Genomic DNA, 14,080 nt, shown 5'->3' on the forward strand with positions numbered 1-14,080 from the left:
ATCAAAATAGCTCCTTTTTTACAGCACACTTTCCCATCCAGCCCTTATGTTATTGCTTGTAAAAGTCAGGAAGAAATGGAATTTCAGCCTGATGTCATCAAGTCTGAATGCTGCAATAGAACTTACTTGTCCCTGTCAGGATTTCTTAACAACTGGGAAGGGTTCCTTCCCACCCTTAAATGATTAGTTTGCTTAACTCTCCTACTCCTGTAAAAAGCATTTTACTCATTGGGTATGGGGGTCACGTAGAGCCCAAGTAATACAAAGTCTAGAAGACCCAGTGAGATGTATTTGACAACAGCTTCAATTCAGAGTCAAAATAAACAAATACACATGTCTGTGATGGATTATTGTTTACAGGAACAACTGCAGGCGGTGATCATTTTGCGAGCGCCCAATTGATGTGCAATCGCTGATATGTGGATCCTTTTGGATCCGGATGAGGGCAGAACGGGGGCAAAACGGGGGTGGGGTGGGGGTGGAAAGGGGCCGTAGTGAGTGTGTGTAGAATGTACTCTCTACAAAGACAGAATTTGTGTTGGTTTTTGCACCCACTTTTCCGTCTGGCCTAGCCCACCACTGAAATGGAGCCCAAAGGAGATAGTGGTCCTTGGATTGGAAAATGGTTTCCCATTCTAACAGCTGAGGTGGCTACTTCAGGTGGCAGGTGCTAGGTGCTGGAGGTGTGGGGCAGTTGTGGTAGCCCCTGTGCTCCCTGAGCTGCCTGTTCTATCCTGCTATTCCTCTCTGCTGGATAACAGAGCTACAAGTGCTACACAGAGCTGTCATTGCTAAGCCGGCCCATTGCCCTCAAGTGTGGTAGAGGACACAGTCCTGTGACCAGGGCTCAAAATTCAACTGCCATTCCCATTGGTGGTGTGGTGCAACCTTGTCATTTCTCTCAGGCAGCAAAATGTCTTCGGGACACCCCCTCTCCCCATCTATTTAATGTATTCATACAGTGGTACCTCGGGTTACATACGCTTCAGGTTACATACGCTTTAGGTTACAGACTCCGCTAACCCAGAAATAGTGCTTCAGGTTAAGAACTTTGCTTCAGGTTGAGAACAGAAATCATGCTCCGGTGGCGCGGAGGCAGCGGGAGGCCCCATTAGCTAAAGTGGTGCTTCAGGTTAAGGACAGTTTCAGGTTATGTACAGACCTCCGGAACAAATTAAGTACTTAACCCGAGGTACCACTGTATGTCACCTTTCTCCAAAGCTGGTATTCATGGTGGCTTACCAAATTCAAAAAGATTGTAAAATACAAAGTCATAAAAGCGATCCAGTTAAAAACAATGGTACACAAGTACATCAAAACACATTTAGCACCAGCATTAAAGTACAGATTTCCCAACAGCAGCCCATAGGTCAGCATTGCTGCAGCTTAGTTTCACAAAGGCCTGTCTGGACAGGGATGTCTTAGGCTGCCGGAGGGAACCAATTTAACTGCTCTTGGAAGGAAATTTCACAGTCTGGGAGCAGCTGCAGATAAGTCTCTCTCTCATGTCACCACCAACTATGCCTCTAATGTTTCTGGAACTAAGAGAGGATGCTTATCCAAAGATCTTAACATCCAGGCAAGTTTTTGCAGGGAGAGACGGACGATCCTTTGGACAGCCTGTGCCCAAGGCATATAGGGCTTTATAGGACATGACCAACTGTCCTGTAGCATCAACCGGCAATCAAAGGTTTCAGTGGCTGTCCTTGACTGCAGCCTAGTCTCTTAGCTTTTGTGAAGATGCCATAAACTATGGAAGACAGCAGCTAAATATATATAATACACATTCACCAAGGGGAATAAAAGGCCCACTCCCCAGAGAAACATAATTAAATGGCGCCATTCTCCTAACACTGCGGCTGATTTACAACCGGATTTTGAATCATCGTATTGCTTCACTAAATAAATACATACACACAAAACATATATAACAATCCCAGCATTGCTGGGCCATTGGTTTTTACTGCCAAAGGTTCTCTTACATGGAAACATACCTCTGAGTTCAGGAGGCAGTGAAATAGGAAGATGAAGAACCCCTAAAACAGTAAAATAAAAAGAAAGAGGTTAGGATTTTGCAAAGGATTGAGCAATTGCTGTTGAATCTAAATGGCTCCAAAGGGAAAACGTGACCTTCTCATCAAGGTGTTTGTTGGGGACCAGAAAAACATGGCCTCTAAATGCTCTGAGAATCTCTTTCAAGGTCAGTTGCACGGAGACCCCAATGCAGCATTTGGCAAGCTGTTGCCCTCCATATGTTTTCGACTGTGATTCCCATCAGTCCCAGCACTGCACTGGCTTGGGCTGATGGAGGTCATAGTCCAAAACATCTGGAGGGGCAGCAGCTTGGCAAAGGCTGTACTAATAGTGTCCCTCTTTATGACGTGTCCCAGCTACAGCTGCAACACTCTGGGGAACATACAATCAATCTACAGAGACCCTTTCTGGAGGCAGAGGCCAGTCCTGCTGTAGCAATTTCCACTCTGCCTTCCATCCCTGAAAGAAGAATGTGGGGTATCACATTCTACTCTAGCCTTCCACTGACAATGCCCATAACCAATCAAGATATTATTTAGTTAAAGGTAAAGGGACCCTTGACCGTTAGGTCCAGTCAGACCGACTCAGGGGTTGCGGTGCTCATCTCGCTTTATTGGCCGAGGGAGCCGGAGTACAGCTTCCGGGTCATGTGGCCAGCATGACTAAGCCGCTTCTGGCGAACCAGAGCAGCGCACGGAAACGCTGTTTACCTTCCCACTGGAGCAGTACCTATTTATCTACTTGCACTTTGACGTGCTTTTGAACTGCTAGGTTTGCAGGAGCAGGGACCGTGCAATGGGAGCTCAGCACGTCATGGGAATTTGAATCGCCGCCCTTCTGATCGGCAAGCCCTAGGCTCTGTGGTTTAACCCACAGCGCCACCTGTGTCTCTTTAGTTAGATCATCCTTAATCCTTAATTTCAGGGAATAATAATGGTAGTCATTGACCAGCGGCAGCCTTTTGGAATGCCGGTTGAAAAGGCAACTTTCAAGTGAAGTCTGTCACGTACAGTTGCAATCAAATTTATCCGATCCCCCACTGCAAATCAGGTTTATTATTAAAATTTACAGACGTTTGGCTGTTAGCAATGAGCAAATCAAACAAAAACAATTGAAATAGCTCGACACAACAGATGCTTCAAGTGGTTCCCCCAAATTTAGCAAAATTGCAACTTAGTCTCACTATTATTCAACCCCCTGAATAGAACCACTCACAACCGCACAGATACAAAAGGTGTAGTCTCAAGCACACCTGATGCAACTAATCAAGGGCTTCATTTGTTGTACCAGATGTGCTTGAGCTGGAACACATGAAATACCTGAACTGGCTGGGGGCTTGCTGAGTGTCAAATTTGGCTGCATGTTAGAAATATGGCTAAGTCAAGAGAATGGTCCAAGAAGGTAAGATAAGAGGTCATTGCCCTTCACAAACAAGGAGCAGCATACAAAAGAACAGCAAACGCCAGGGACACACATTGTCATTACGTTATTCCACCCCATTTATTTCAGTGCAAAGTAAATGCAATGCAAAGGATATGTGTGTGCAATCAATCACATATCCTTTGTGGAATGAAAACAACCGCAGCAACAAACACTGTTTTGTATTCCCTGGTTTGCTTTCCATTCTGGGCATGCAACAAATAAGCAAATACCAACAATTTCTCCTCCTGATTTTGTTTTCATCACAATTCTGCAGAATCCCTGTAAGCTGCTCCATTTTCTAAGAGAGAAAAATCTATGCCTTCTAGCAACAATACCCAACAGCAATGAGCGTGGACAGTAGCACAACCTTGGCCAACCTACTACTCTGGCTGCCTGGTTCACCTCTTATTTAGTGCATAAGATCACAAACGACGACATTGCTCCAGAGGCCCCGGTGTTACTGTTTGTTGTGAGTGATGTACAGAGGCCATGAAAGGTCAGAGGAAGTGAGGCGAACACAGAGACAAGATGCTGCACACAATCTGTATATAGAATGTTTCATATAACCTTTATCTTGCAGGCTTCTTAGTGCCACGATGCTGAAGTCAGATTCCTCATCTTTGGGGGATGAGGTTGAGGACTGTGGAGCGGGAGGGTAAGGCCATGCAGCAGAAGCAGTACCAGAAGTGTTCTCAGGTGAGCCTGTGAAGCTAGTGCCCCCTCAGCCTGAGTATATGTTGCTGTCATTCTCTTACTCAGAGGGCTCCATTGCAGAAGACCTAGGGCTCTCTGATTCCATCTCAGTAGAAAACAGCTGGAGAAGCCTTAGAGGTGCATCTTGCAGCACAGATGGTGTTAACAAGCAGGCTGCTCCTGTTGCTCCTGCTCTATAACACCGTGTTTCTCAAACTCAGGTCCCCAGCTCAGTGGCGTAGCGTGGAGGGTGCAGGGAGGGCCGGCCGCACCAGGCGCAACATCTGGGGGGGGCGCGCTCGCACTCGCAGCTCTCTGCCCCTACCTGGCTCACTCACTCTCTGTCACTGCAGTGCTGGCTGTGCGAATCCGATCCGAGCCGCCGGGTCGCCTCCCACTGTGGAGGGGAGGGTGCCAGGCGTTCCGTGCGGTGCGGAGAGAGAGCGAGGGACTATCTGGGGGAGGGGCAGTGCAGGGGGGGCGCAAATTACTTGCCTTGCCCCGGGTGCTGACAACCCTCGCTACACCACTGCCCCAGCTATTGTTGGACTGCAACTCCCATCATCCCTGACCGCTGGCCCTGCTAGCTAGAGATGATGGGAGTTGTAGTCCAACAACCAGGAGCTGGGGACCCAAGTTTGAGAAACACTGATATAATGGCTCCTTGTTTCTCACAGCACAGCTTGAACTCTGCCCTGCCTCGCCCTCCGCCTGAACCCCTTGTCCCACCTTGCCTCACCTCACACCCTGGTGAGGTTTTGTCTTGCTGCACTGCAGAACACTTAGCCCCTTAACTGGGCTATGAACCTACTTGCAAGGAGTTGAATATTGCAAACATGTACTGGAACACCAATGCATGCGCGTTGACCGCCAGAACTCCTAAAATCCACGAGCTCCCCAAGATAGGCAACAAGACAGCAACTGCTTTGGCCGTCAACCTGTAAGATAAAGAGGGAGGGTGGGGATTTCAACACAATGAAGATTTTGAAATATAATAACAACAACATGTATTATATAGATACCACCATGTCAAGGGGGAAAGGATCATCACTCATGCCGGTCTGGTACAAGTATGGGAGAAAAAGCCCTATTGATCACCATATTCTGCTGGACAAGGTCTCCAGCAGATCCATCTTACCAGCAGGTCCACATGATATAAGAATCAGGCTTTAGCATTGCAGTACCTATCCTTCAGAACTCCTACCCGTTACTGCTGCTAATCCTAATACTTCTCCTGATCTCGTTTTTTGACAGAATTACAAGCCTGGTAGATGAAGGGAACGCAGTGGACGTAGCCTACCTTGATTTCAGCAAGGCATTTGACAAGGTGCCCCATGATATTCTTGTAAAGAAGCTGGTAAAATGCGGTCTTGACTATGCTACCACTCAGTAGATTTGTAACTGGCTGACTGACCGAACCCAAAGGGTGCCCATCAATGGTTCCTCTTCATCCTGGAGAAGAGTGACTAGTGGGGTGCCACAGGGTTCTGTCTTGGGCCTGGTCTTATGCAACATCTTTATCAACGACTTGGATGATGGACTCAAGGGCATCCTGATCAAATTTGCAGATGACACCAAACTGGGAGGGGTGGCTAACACCCCAGAGGACACGATCACACTTCAAAATGACCTTGACAGATTAGAGAACTGGGCCAAAACAAACAAGATGAACTTTAACAGGGAGAAATGTAAAGTATTGCACTTGGGCAAAAAAAATGAGAGGCACAAATACAAGATGGGGGACACCTGGCTTGAGAGCAGTACATGTGAAAAGGATCTAGGAGTCTTGGTTGACCACAAACTTGACATGAGCCAACAGTGTGATGCGGCAGCTAAAAAAGCCAATGCAATTCTGGGCTGCATCAATAGGAGTATAGCATCTAGATCAAGGGAAGTAATAGTGCCACTGTATTCTGCTCTGGTCAGACCTCACCTGGAGTACTGGGTCCAGTTCTGGGCACCACAGTTCAAGAAGGACACTGACAAACTGGAACGTGTCCAGAGGAGGGCAACCAAAATGGTCAAAGGCCTGGAAACAATGCCTTATGAGGAACGGCTAAGGGAGCTGGGCATGTTTAGCCTGGAGAAGAGGAGGTTAAGGGGAGATATGATAGCCATGTTCAAATATATAAAAGGATGTCACATAGAGGAGGGAGAAAGGTTGTTTTCTGCTGCTCCAGAGAAGCGGACACGGAGCAATGGATCCAAACTACAAGAAAGAAGATTCCACCTAAACATTAGGAAGAACTTCCTGACAGTAAGAGCTGTTCGACAGTGGAATTTGCTGCCAAGGAGTGTGGTGGAGTCTCCTTCTTTGGAGGTCTTTAAGCAGAGGCTTGACAACCATATGTCAGGAGTGCTCTGATGGTGTTTCCTGCTTGACAGGGGGTTGGACTCGATGGCCCTTGTGGTCTCTTCCAACTCTATGATTCTATGATTCTATGATTCTATGATTCTATGATTCTCCTTTCCCCTTTTCTGTTATTTTATTTATCTCCTGACCTTCCTCCTCAAGATGCCCAGAGCAGAAAACACGTCAGTAATAAAATAAAATAAAAATAATATAATATAATTAAAATATCTAAAGCAGAGTTTAAAATATCACCTACTCTTGAAGGAAATAATTTCAGGGTTGCCAAGAATAGTATCTCTCAGCTGTCAAATGCCTGGGTAAACAGGGATATTTTATAAATTCCTCCTAAAAATTAATAATGATGGGGAAAAGAGAAACCTCACTAGGGAGGGCATTTCACAAATGGGGAGCCACCACCGAGAAGGCCCTGTCACTGCAAGCCAGACAACCTCCAGTGCCAGCACCACAAACAGGGCCCCCAGGCCAAGTTGGTTGATACTCTTGAAAGCTAATCTAGATGCTATGCTAAAATCCACTGCTGCTTCTGAAAACAGGAGCTACATCTCCAACTCCTTTTTCCTCTTCAGAATTTCTAGTCTCATTGAATCTACCGATATCTTTCCCTTCCTGCCACTTTTCATCAGTAGATGCCACTGGAGGCATGTCGGCATGTCACAACATGGGCAAGTCACAATAATCAAAAGAAGGTTATATGTACAGCTGCCATTTTTCATGATAGATGTGTGTTCGCCTTGGAGCAGCTGACAGCTCTTCGACTAAGAGAGTTGGAGACCTACTCTTTGTATTTTTTAATGTAATTTGGAGGCCACTTGATTTAAAATAAAACCTCAAAGTGGCTTACATAGGATATAAAATATGCCTTAGAATTGTCAGTAAGTCACAAGTCAAAGCAAGTTTGTTTCTTAAAATCATAATATAAATGAAACCAACCATATATATGTGTGTGTGTGTGTGCGCGCGCGCGCTAAAGTGGACTTTGAAGACACTCGAACTCAGAATGCAAGGGAGAAACGTGCTAAGAGGAAGGCACGCTTGGCAAATCCACACCGTGATCAACTCCCACCCGGGAACCAATGTCCCCACTGTAGAAGGACGTGTGGGTCCAGAATTGGCCACCACAGTCACTTATGGACTCATTTTTAAAACCGTGTTTATGGAAGACAATCTTACTTGGCTACAAGTGATCGCCAAAGAAGAAGAAGAAGAGTATGCTAAAGTTACAATCTACACACACACACACACACACACACACAAAGTTACATATTAAAATATATTTAACTAAAGTAAGACAAGTCAGATGAACATTCAAGAGAATGCGTTCTAAAAGTCAACACCCTCCTCTGAGGCTATGGCCCCGTGGCACATCTTAAGTGTCTCTGTATAACATCTTAGATCACTTTCTGCTCCCTGGACTAAATGTGAAAAGAGAAGCAACTGATGTTTGAAGGATTAGCCATGCTGGCTTTTGATCAACACCATGACACTCTAAGGAGGGCATATTTATGCTCACAGAACATAGGAGGAAGTAAATCAATACCACTTTCAGAAAGGAGTCATTTTATGGGGGGACATTAGCCTGCCTTATATCAAAGTACCCTGTTTCCATGCTTCTCATGCAATTACTCGTCAGCTATCTAAAGCACTGTACTTAACTGACTGACAAATTATTGTGGAAACTGGGTCTCATCAATTCTACCGCAAACATTCTATAAGCATGTGGATTTCCTAGCTGGTTTGATGCTTCTTTCCCCTAACTGTGGGTGAGAAAACTGGCTAGTCTTTATGTAGGTGTAACATGCAAAGGACAACAAGAACAGAAGCCACCAGCAGACAGGGTGATGGGGCGCCGGCGCTCACCTAACCTCCTGACAGCTGAGTCATTGTAGCTTACAGTGACTCAACTGTTGGGAGGTCAGTTGAGTCCTGCCACCTCATCTTAGCTCTATGGTGGCAGAATCCAAGGGTTTTTCACAAGAGTGGCAACTTTTCACAATAGGATCGTGCGCATCTCTAAGTTACAACGAGAATGCAGCTTAGATGAAATGTATAACTTGGATATTCCTGCCCAGGCAACCTTCCAGGAGCTACAGGCCAGTGGTGGGTGAGGAAGAAAGGCAAATGAGAAATGAGCGACCAACGACCATTTCACCTTTCTACAGCAGGCTAGTTTCTACACACACCCTGCTCCATCCATGAAAGAAAGAGGTATCACCAGAGTTCAAGGGAACATTTTAGCCAGGCAAAAATACTTTGAGTGCAAAGTAGGGCCAATGAGCTGGCGTGGCTTTGAGAGAGTTCTGAAGGCCAGTCAAAGAAGCCAGGCGGGTTGCTTCTGGTCCCCCAAGCCTAAGGTTCCCCACCCCTGGAGAAGACATAACTGAGCTAGGCCAGCCAATAGTTTGATTCTGAATAAGGCAGTTTCCTATGTTCCTATGCACTTGAAGATTCCTTAGCACATGACCTGGGGGATTCTGGGATGGAGGGAAGATGCCACCTCTGACTTTACGTAAGACAACTGGATGGGTCAAAAGAAGGAAAGGAGGTAGGTAACAAGATGGCTTTAGAGGACGAAACTGTCAGTTTGCATTTCTTAGTGCAGAAAGTATTGATCTGATGTATAGAGATCTTTAGAAGAAGAAGAGTAGAAGAAGAGTTTGGATTTGATATCCCGCTTTATCACTAACCCAAGGAGTCTCAAAGCGGCTAACATTCTCCTTTCCCTTCCTCCCCCACAACAAACACTCTGCTGGATGAAATGCAATTGCCTCTGATCTATTTCTTTTTTTTGGGGGGGGGGGAATCCTGCAATGTGTTAAAGTTTTTACTCTGCTAACTATACATTGGAATCTGCTCTGCATCAATATTGAGTAGAATTCCATGACAGAAACATGCAATATGATGAGCTGGGAGGGGAAAAAAATACAAGAGACTAGAAGACTTTCTTACAGTGACATTGTTTTATCAGAGCCAGAGATCAAATACTAAACATGAACAGCTTGAAAGTATGGATCTGTTTGAAGGTATGCAGCTGCCACTAAGTTCTCATCTAAAGCCATGACCCCACCCACCCTCATAAAATCATTGGAGAGCTTTGGAGTGAAATTATGGGAAGGTAGCAACCATGTTAACTCAGATAATGTCTGGAATGGGTCTTCAAATGGACTAAAAGAGCCATTCAATTCAGCCTGGTAGGAGCATCTATCTACCAAGGGCCTTCCAGTCTGTGAGTACTGTGCATACTGGGAACCTTATGAACATAAGACCAGACTCTGCTATTTGATGTTTCAGCTAACTCTAGAAAGCAAAAGTCTGAATGTAAGGGTACCCACATAATGCAATTCAAGGCGCAAGAACAAAAAGGGAGGGAATCTTTTAAATTAAATAACCGAGATCTAGGGAGGCTTAGTTCTCACAGCATCCCGTTAGCAAACAAATCATTTTGTGCTTGATTCAAAAGGAAACACTACAAAACTGCACAGGGCTCTTCCTTTCAGTGGAATAGAGAAATCTGGGTCACAGAAGAAAGGCTGGATGAGATTCTTTGTATAGATTAGAAATTCTGTTGCCCTTGACTGAAATATCACTCTACAAATAAATTCTGAATGCTCAGCTAGGAATAGAAAAGAGATTCGGTGAGCACAGAGGACAGTTTTTCATAATTCGTAATTTTTAATAAAAAAATGCTAGAAACATATATAACATAATCAAAAGGAAACCTTGACCAGGGAAGTTGTAAAGTTTGGTGCAGCAGCTGCAACAGACACAGGTGCCTTATTGGTATAATTATTATTATTATTATTATTATTTATTATTTATACCCTGCCCATCTGGTTAAGTTTGCCCTGCCACTCTGGGCGGCTTCCAATCAAGTGTTTAAAAAAATACAGCATTAAATATTAAAAATTTCCCTAAACAGGGCTGCCTTCAGATGTCTTTTAAAAAGAAGATAGCTGCTTATTTCCTTCACATCTGATGGGAGGGTGTTCCACAGGGCGGGCGCCACTACCAAGAAGGCCCTCTGTCTGGTTCCCTGTAACCTCACTTCTCACAATGAGGGAACCGCCAGAAGGCTCTCAGTGCTGGACCTCAGTGTCTGGGCAGAACGATGGGGGTGGAGACGCTCCTTCAGGTATACTGGACCAAGGCCGTTTAGGGCTTTAAAGGTAAGCATCAACACTTTGAATTGTGCTCGGAAACATACTGGGAGCCAATGCAGATCTCTCAGGACCGGTGTAATGTGGTGCCAGCGGACCTAACATTTGGGCACCTGCAGAAGTGCCTCTGCAGATGGATGGGGAGAAGATGGGTGCTTAGGTCAGTGCTGCTCAAAGTGGTGGTCTGTGCATCATTGCTGGTCCATGAGCCATTAGCTGCTGGTGCCTAACAACTCCACTACAGCCCAGGTTGGTTGGGGCACTTCAGGGACCAAATATGGTGCCAGTCTCTGGCACAATGGTGTAGGTGGTTCAAGTCTTGACATCTCCAAGTAGGACTGGGAAAGAACCTAGTCTGAAACCCTGGTGAGCTGCTGTCAATCATGGTGGAGTCTACACTTTAGCTTATTGTCTACACTGTATATAATAGTGAGCTAGATAGATCAAAGGTCTGACTCAGTATAAGGCAGCTTCCTACAATCCTCACCATGCAACCAATTCCATCCCTATGGAACTGTTACAAGGGGGTTGAGGGAAGACTCCATGCAGGAGAACTTCTTGCACTGCTGGGCATGAATGTAAATCTGGCCTGATGGTGATCATAGAATCATAGAATCATAGAGTTGGAAGAGACCACAAGGGACATCGAGTCCAACCCCCTGCCAAGCAGGAAATACCATCAGAGCACTCCTGACATATGGTTGTCAAGCCTCTGCTTAAAGACCTCCAAAGAAGGAGACTCCACCACACTCCTTGGCAGCAAATTCCACTGTCGAACAGCTCTTACTGTCAGGAAATTCTTCCTAATGTTTAGGTGGAATCTTCTTTCTTGTAGTTTGGATCCATTGCTCCGTGTCCGCTTCTCTGGAGCAGCAGAAAACAACCTTTCTCCCTCCTCTATGTGACATCCTTTTATATATTTGAACATGGCTATCTTCTCCAGGCTAAACATGCCCAGCTCCCTTAGCCGTTCCTCATAAGGCATCGTTTCCAGGCCTTTGACCATTTTGGTTGCCCTCCTCTGGACACATTTCAGTTTGTCAGTGTCCTTCTTGAACTGTGGTGCCCAGAACTAGACACAGTACTCCAGGTGAGGCCTGACCAGAGCAGAATACAGTGGCACTATTACTTATCATGATGATGATGATAGTAAAATGCCAAACAGAGGCTGAGCATTCAAAAAAACAAAACAAAACAATCAAAGAAGCCAAACGAAATAATCAGCAATCATTTTTTTTTAATGATGCAATGCAACGGTCATCTTGTTTAGTGCTAGCAAAGCCCTCTGGAATTCTGCCAGGGCATAAGGGTTGTTTTCCAGGGCATTTCAAAGTGGCATTCAAAACTGTCTGCTCCATTCCTCCTTCTTCCCTTCCTTTATTTAATGCTCCCTTTTTAGTCCTTTCAATATCAGATAGCAAGCGAGAACACCTGCCGGCCCAACATCTATTAGAAAGAAATTTCACCACTCCAGGGACGCCAACTCTATCGCAAACAGGAACGTGGCCCATAACTTACAAATCAATTTTATTTGCTGGCTGTGTTTGTAACTAATCCTTCTGGAGGTGGCTGACCTCCACCACTTCAGCCATTCCATCTGCTGAGTTAGAGATGCTGCTCAGGCCTATAAACCAAGGTTATATAAAGAGCCGAGGAAAGGTGGAAGTTTTCCCGGAGCAGCTTATCAAACCCAGTACCTTGACCAATATGTTTTTAGCTGACTGTCCCTTATTTAGGATTTGTTCAACAAATATTAGCTCAGCTCAGCTACAGCTGTGACGATTGCCTAACAGAATTCTATCAAGAGGCATAGTCGGCAGTATTTCACAGATGAAAATCCTCATAACCCTGCTATTCATGTATCAGGATTACCACCCAAGGTCTTTCCAGGACCACTATTGCATGTTTCAGAAGGATCTAGAATCATAGAGATTTGGGGGAACGAGGAACCATATATAGAAATGGGGAAGAAATTTGATCCAGCTCACATTTGAAGGTGAACCTACCTAATTTGCACTTTCTGAAACCAGAGGCAAACGGAAAGGCATTCAAAATTCACACTTCTCTGAATTTTGTAATGCAGTTGTCCGGTCAAATGATGTATAAAAAAAAGGTTATAGAATCATAGGCTTGTAGAGTTGGGAGGGACCCTGAGGATCATCTAGTCCAACCCCCTGCAATACCGCTATCCTATTCGAAGAACAAACCTGCAGCACCACACTGTATCCAACTGAGGCATCTGGACTAGTATGGTAAAGCATGCATTAAAATGCATTATTTAGGGAGCCACGTATATAAGTACAAATTGACACCTGAGTTCCTACCAGACAGAGATTCTGATGACTTTATTTGGGAATGGGTGAGATTTCTGTTACTTCTCTTAAACAATTGGAAGTCAGTGAAGGACACCAATATGGATGGTTTTAAAGAGAAGTAGACAAATTCATAGAAGATTAGAAGATAAGGTCGTGAGCATCTACTAGCCATGAAGGCTTTGTTCTCCTGGTACGTTCCACAGAGGAACTTACGGTCTTCAAATAAAAACTTCCTGAAGGTCCCAGGCCACAGAGAGGTTAAGCTGGCCTCAACTAGAGCCAGCGCTTTTTCAGCTGTGGCTCCAATTTGGTGGAACGCTCTGTCACAAGAGACTAGGGCCCTGTGGGATTTGACATCTTTCCGCAGGGCCTGCATGATGGAGCTGTTCTGCCAGGCCTTTGGTCGGGGTTCAGTCTGACTCCCTCTCCCCTTTCATAAGAACTTGCATGAAAGTGGCCTCCCAATTTTTCTCACAGGCCCATATAAGTTCAGCACAAACAGTTGGGCCTGGTGAGCATTTAAGGTCCCCAACCCTAATCTGCGGGTTGCCATCTGATTGGATTTTATTCTGATCCTGATCTGATTTGAGGATGTATTTTAATTGATTTTCTGATTTTATGTTAATGTGTTATACATTTGATGTTAGCCGCTCTGAGCCCAGCTTCGGCTGTGGAGGGCGGGATATAAATAAAATTATTATTATTATTATTGTTATTATTATTATTATTATTATTATTATTATTATTATTATTATTATTAATATTATTATTATTATTATACCATCAGTGTTGGAAGCAGAATGCTGGGAACTGCAGGCAGGAAAAGCACTGTTATGCTCAGACCACACTTTTGGCCTTCTTCTTCTGCTTTTCTGCTGTAAAAACAGAATATTGGACTAGGCGAGCCTTTGACCTGATCCATCAGATTTCTTCTTTTCTTCTTATATATAGATGGAAATTTAGAAACGATTATTTACCGTATTTTTTGCTCTATAAGACTCACTTTTTCCCTCCTAAAAAGTAAGGGGAAATGTGTTTGCGTCTTATGGAGCGAATGCAGGCTGCGCAGCTATCCCAGAAGCCAGAAC

General features: G+C 44.8%; 1 protein-coding gene and 1 long non-coding RNA gene across 3 annotated transcripts in view; one reads left to right on the forward strand and one right to left on the reverse strand.

Annotated features, from left to right (window-relative positions):
* Positions 1-14,080, forward strand: part of LOC310666934 — a 396,489-nt gene that overhangs the window by 89,120 nt on the left and 293,289 nt on the right. The window lies entirely within an intron of this gene.
* The window catches only part of ADGRD1 (adhesion G protein-coupled receptor D1), a 293,282-nt gene that overhangs the window by 4,188 nt on the left and 275,014 nt on the right, over positions 1-14,080 (reverse strand). For both annotated transcript variants that reach the window (XM_083418242.1, XM_083418243.1), the window contains 2 exons: positions 4,961-5,087; positions 1,995-2,036 (listed from right to left, as the gene is read on the reverse strand). In XM_083418242.1, the coding sequence (XP_083274368.1) occupies positions 1,995-2,036; positions 4,961-5,087 (169 nt within the window). The remainder of the gene's footprint in view (positions 1-1,994; positions 2,037-4,960; positions 5,088-14,080) is intronic.

The sequence above is a fragment of the Podarcis tiliguerta genome (assembly GCF_965153285.1).
Source record: "Podarcis tiliguerta genome assembly, chromosome: 16".
NCBI lineage: Eukaryota > Metazoa > Chordata > Lepidosauria > Squamata > Lacertidae > Podarcis > Podarcis tiliguerta.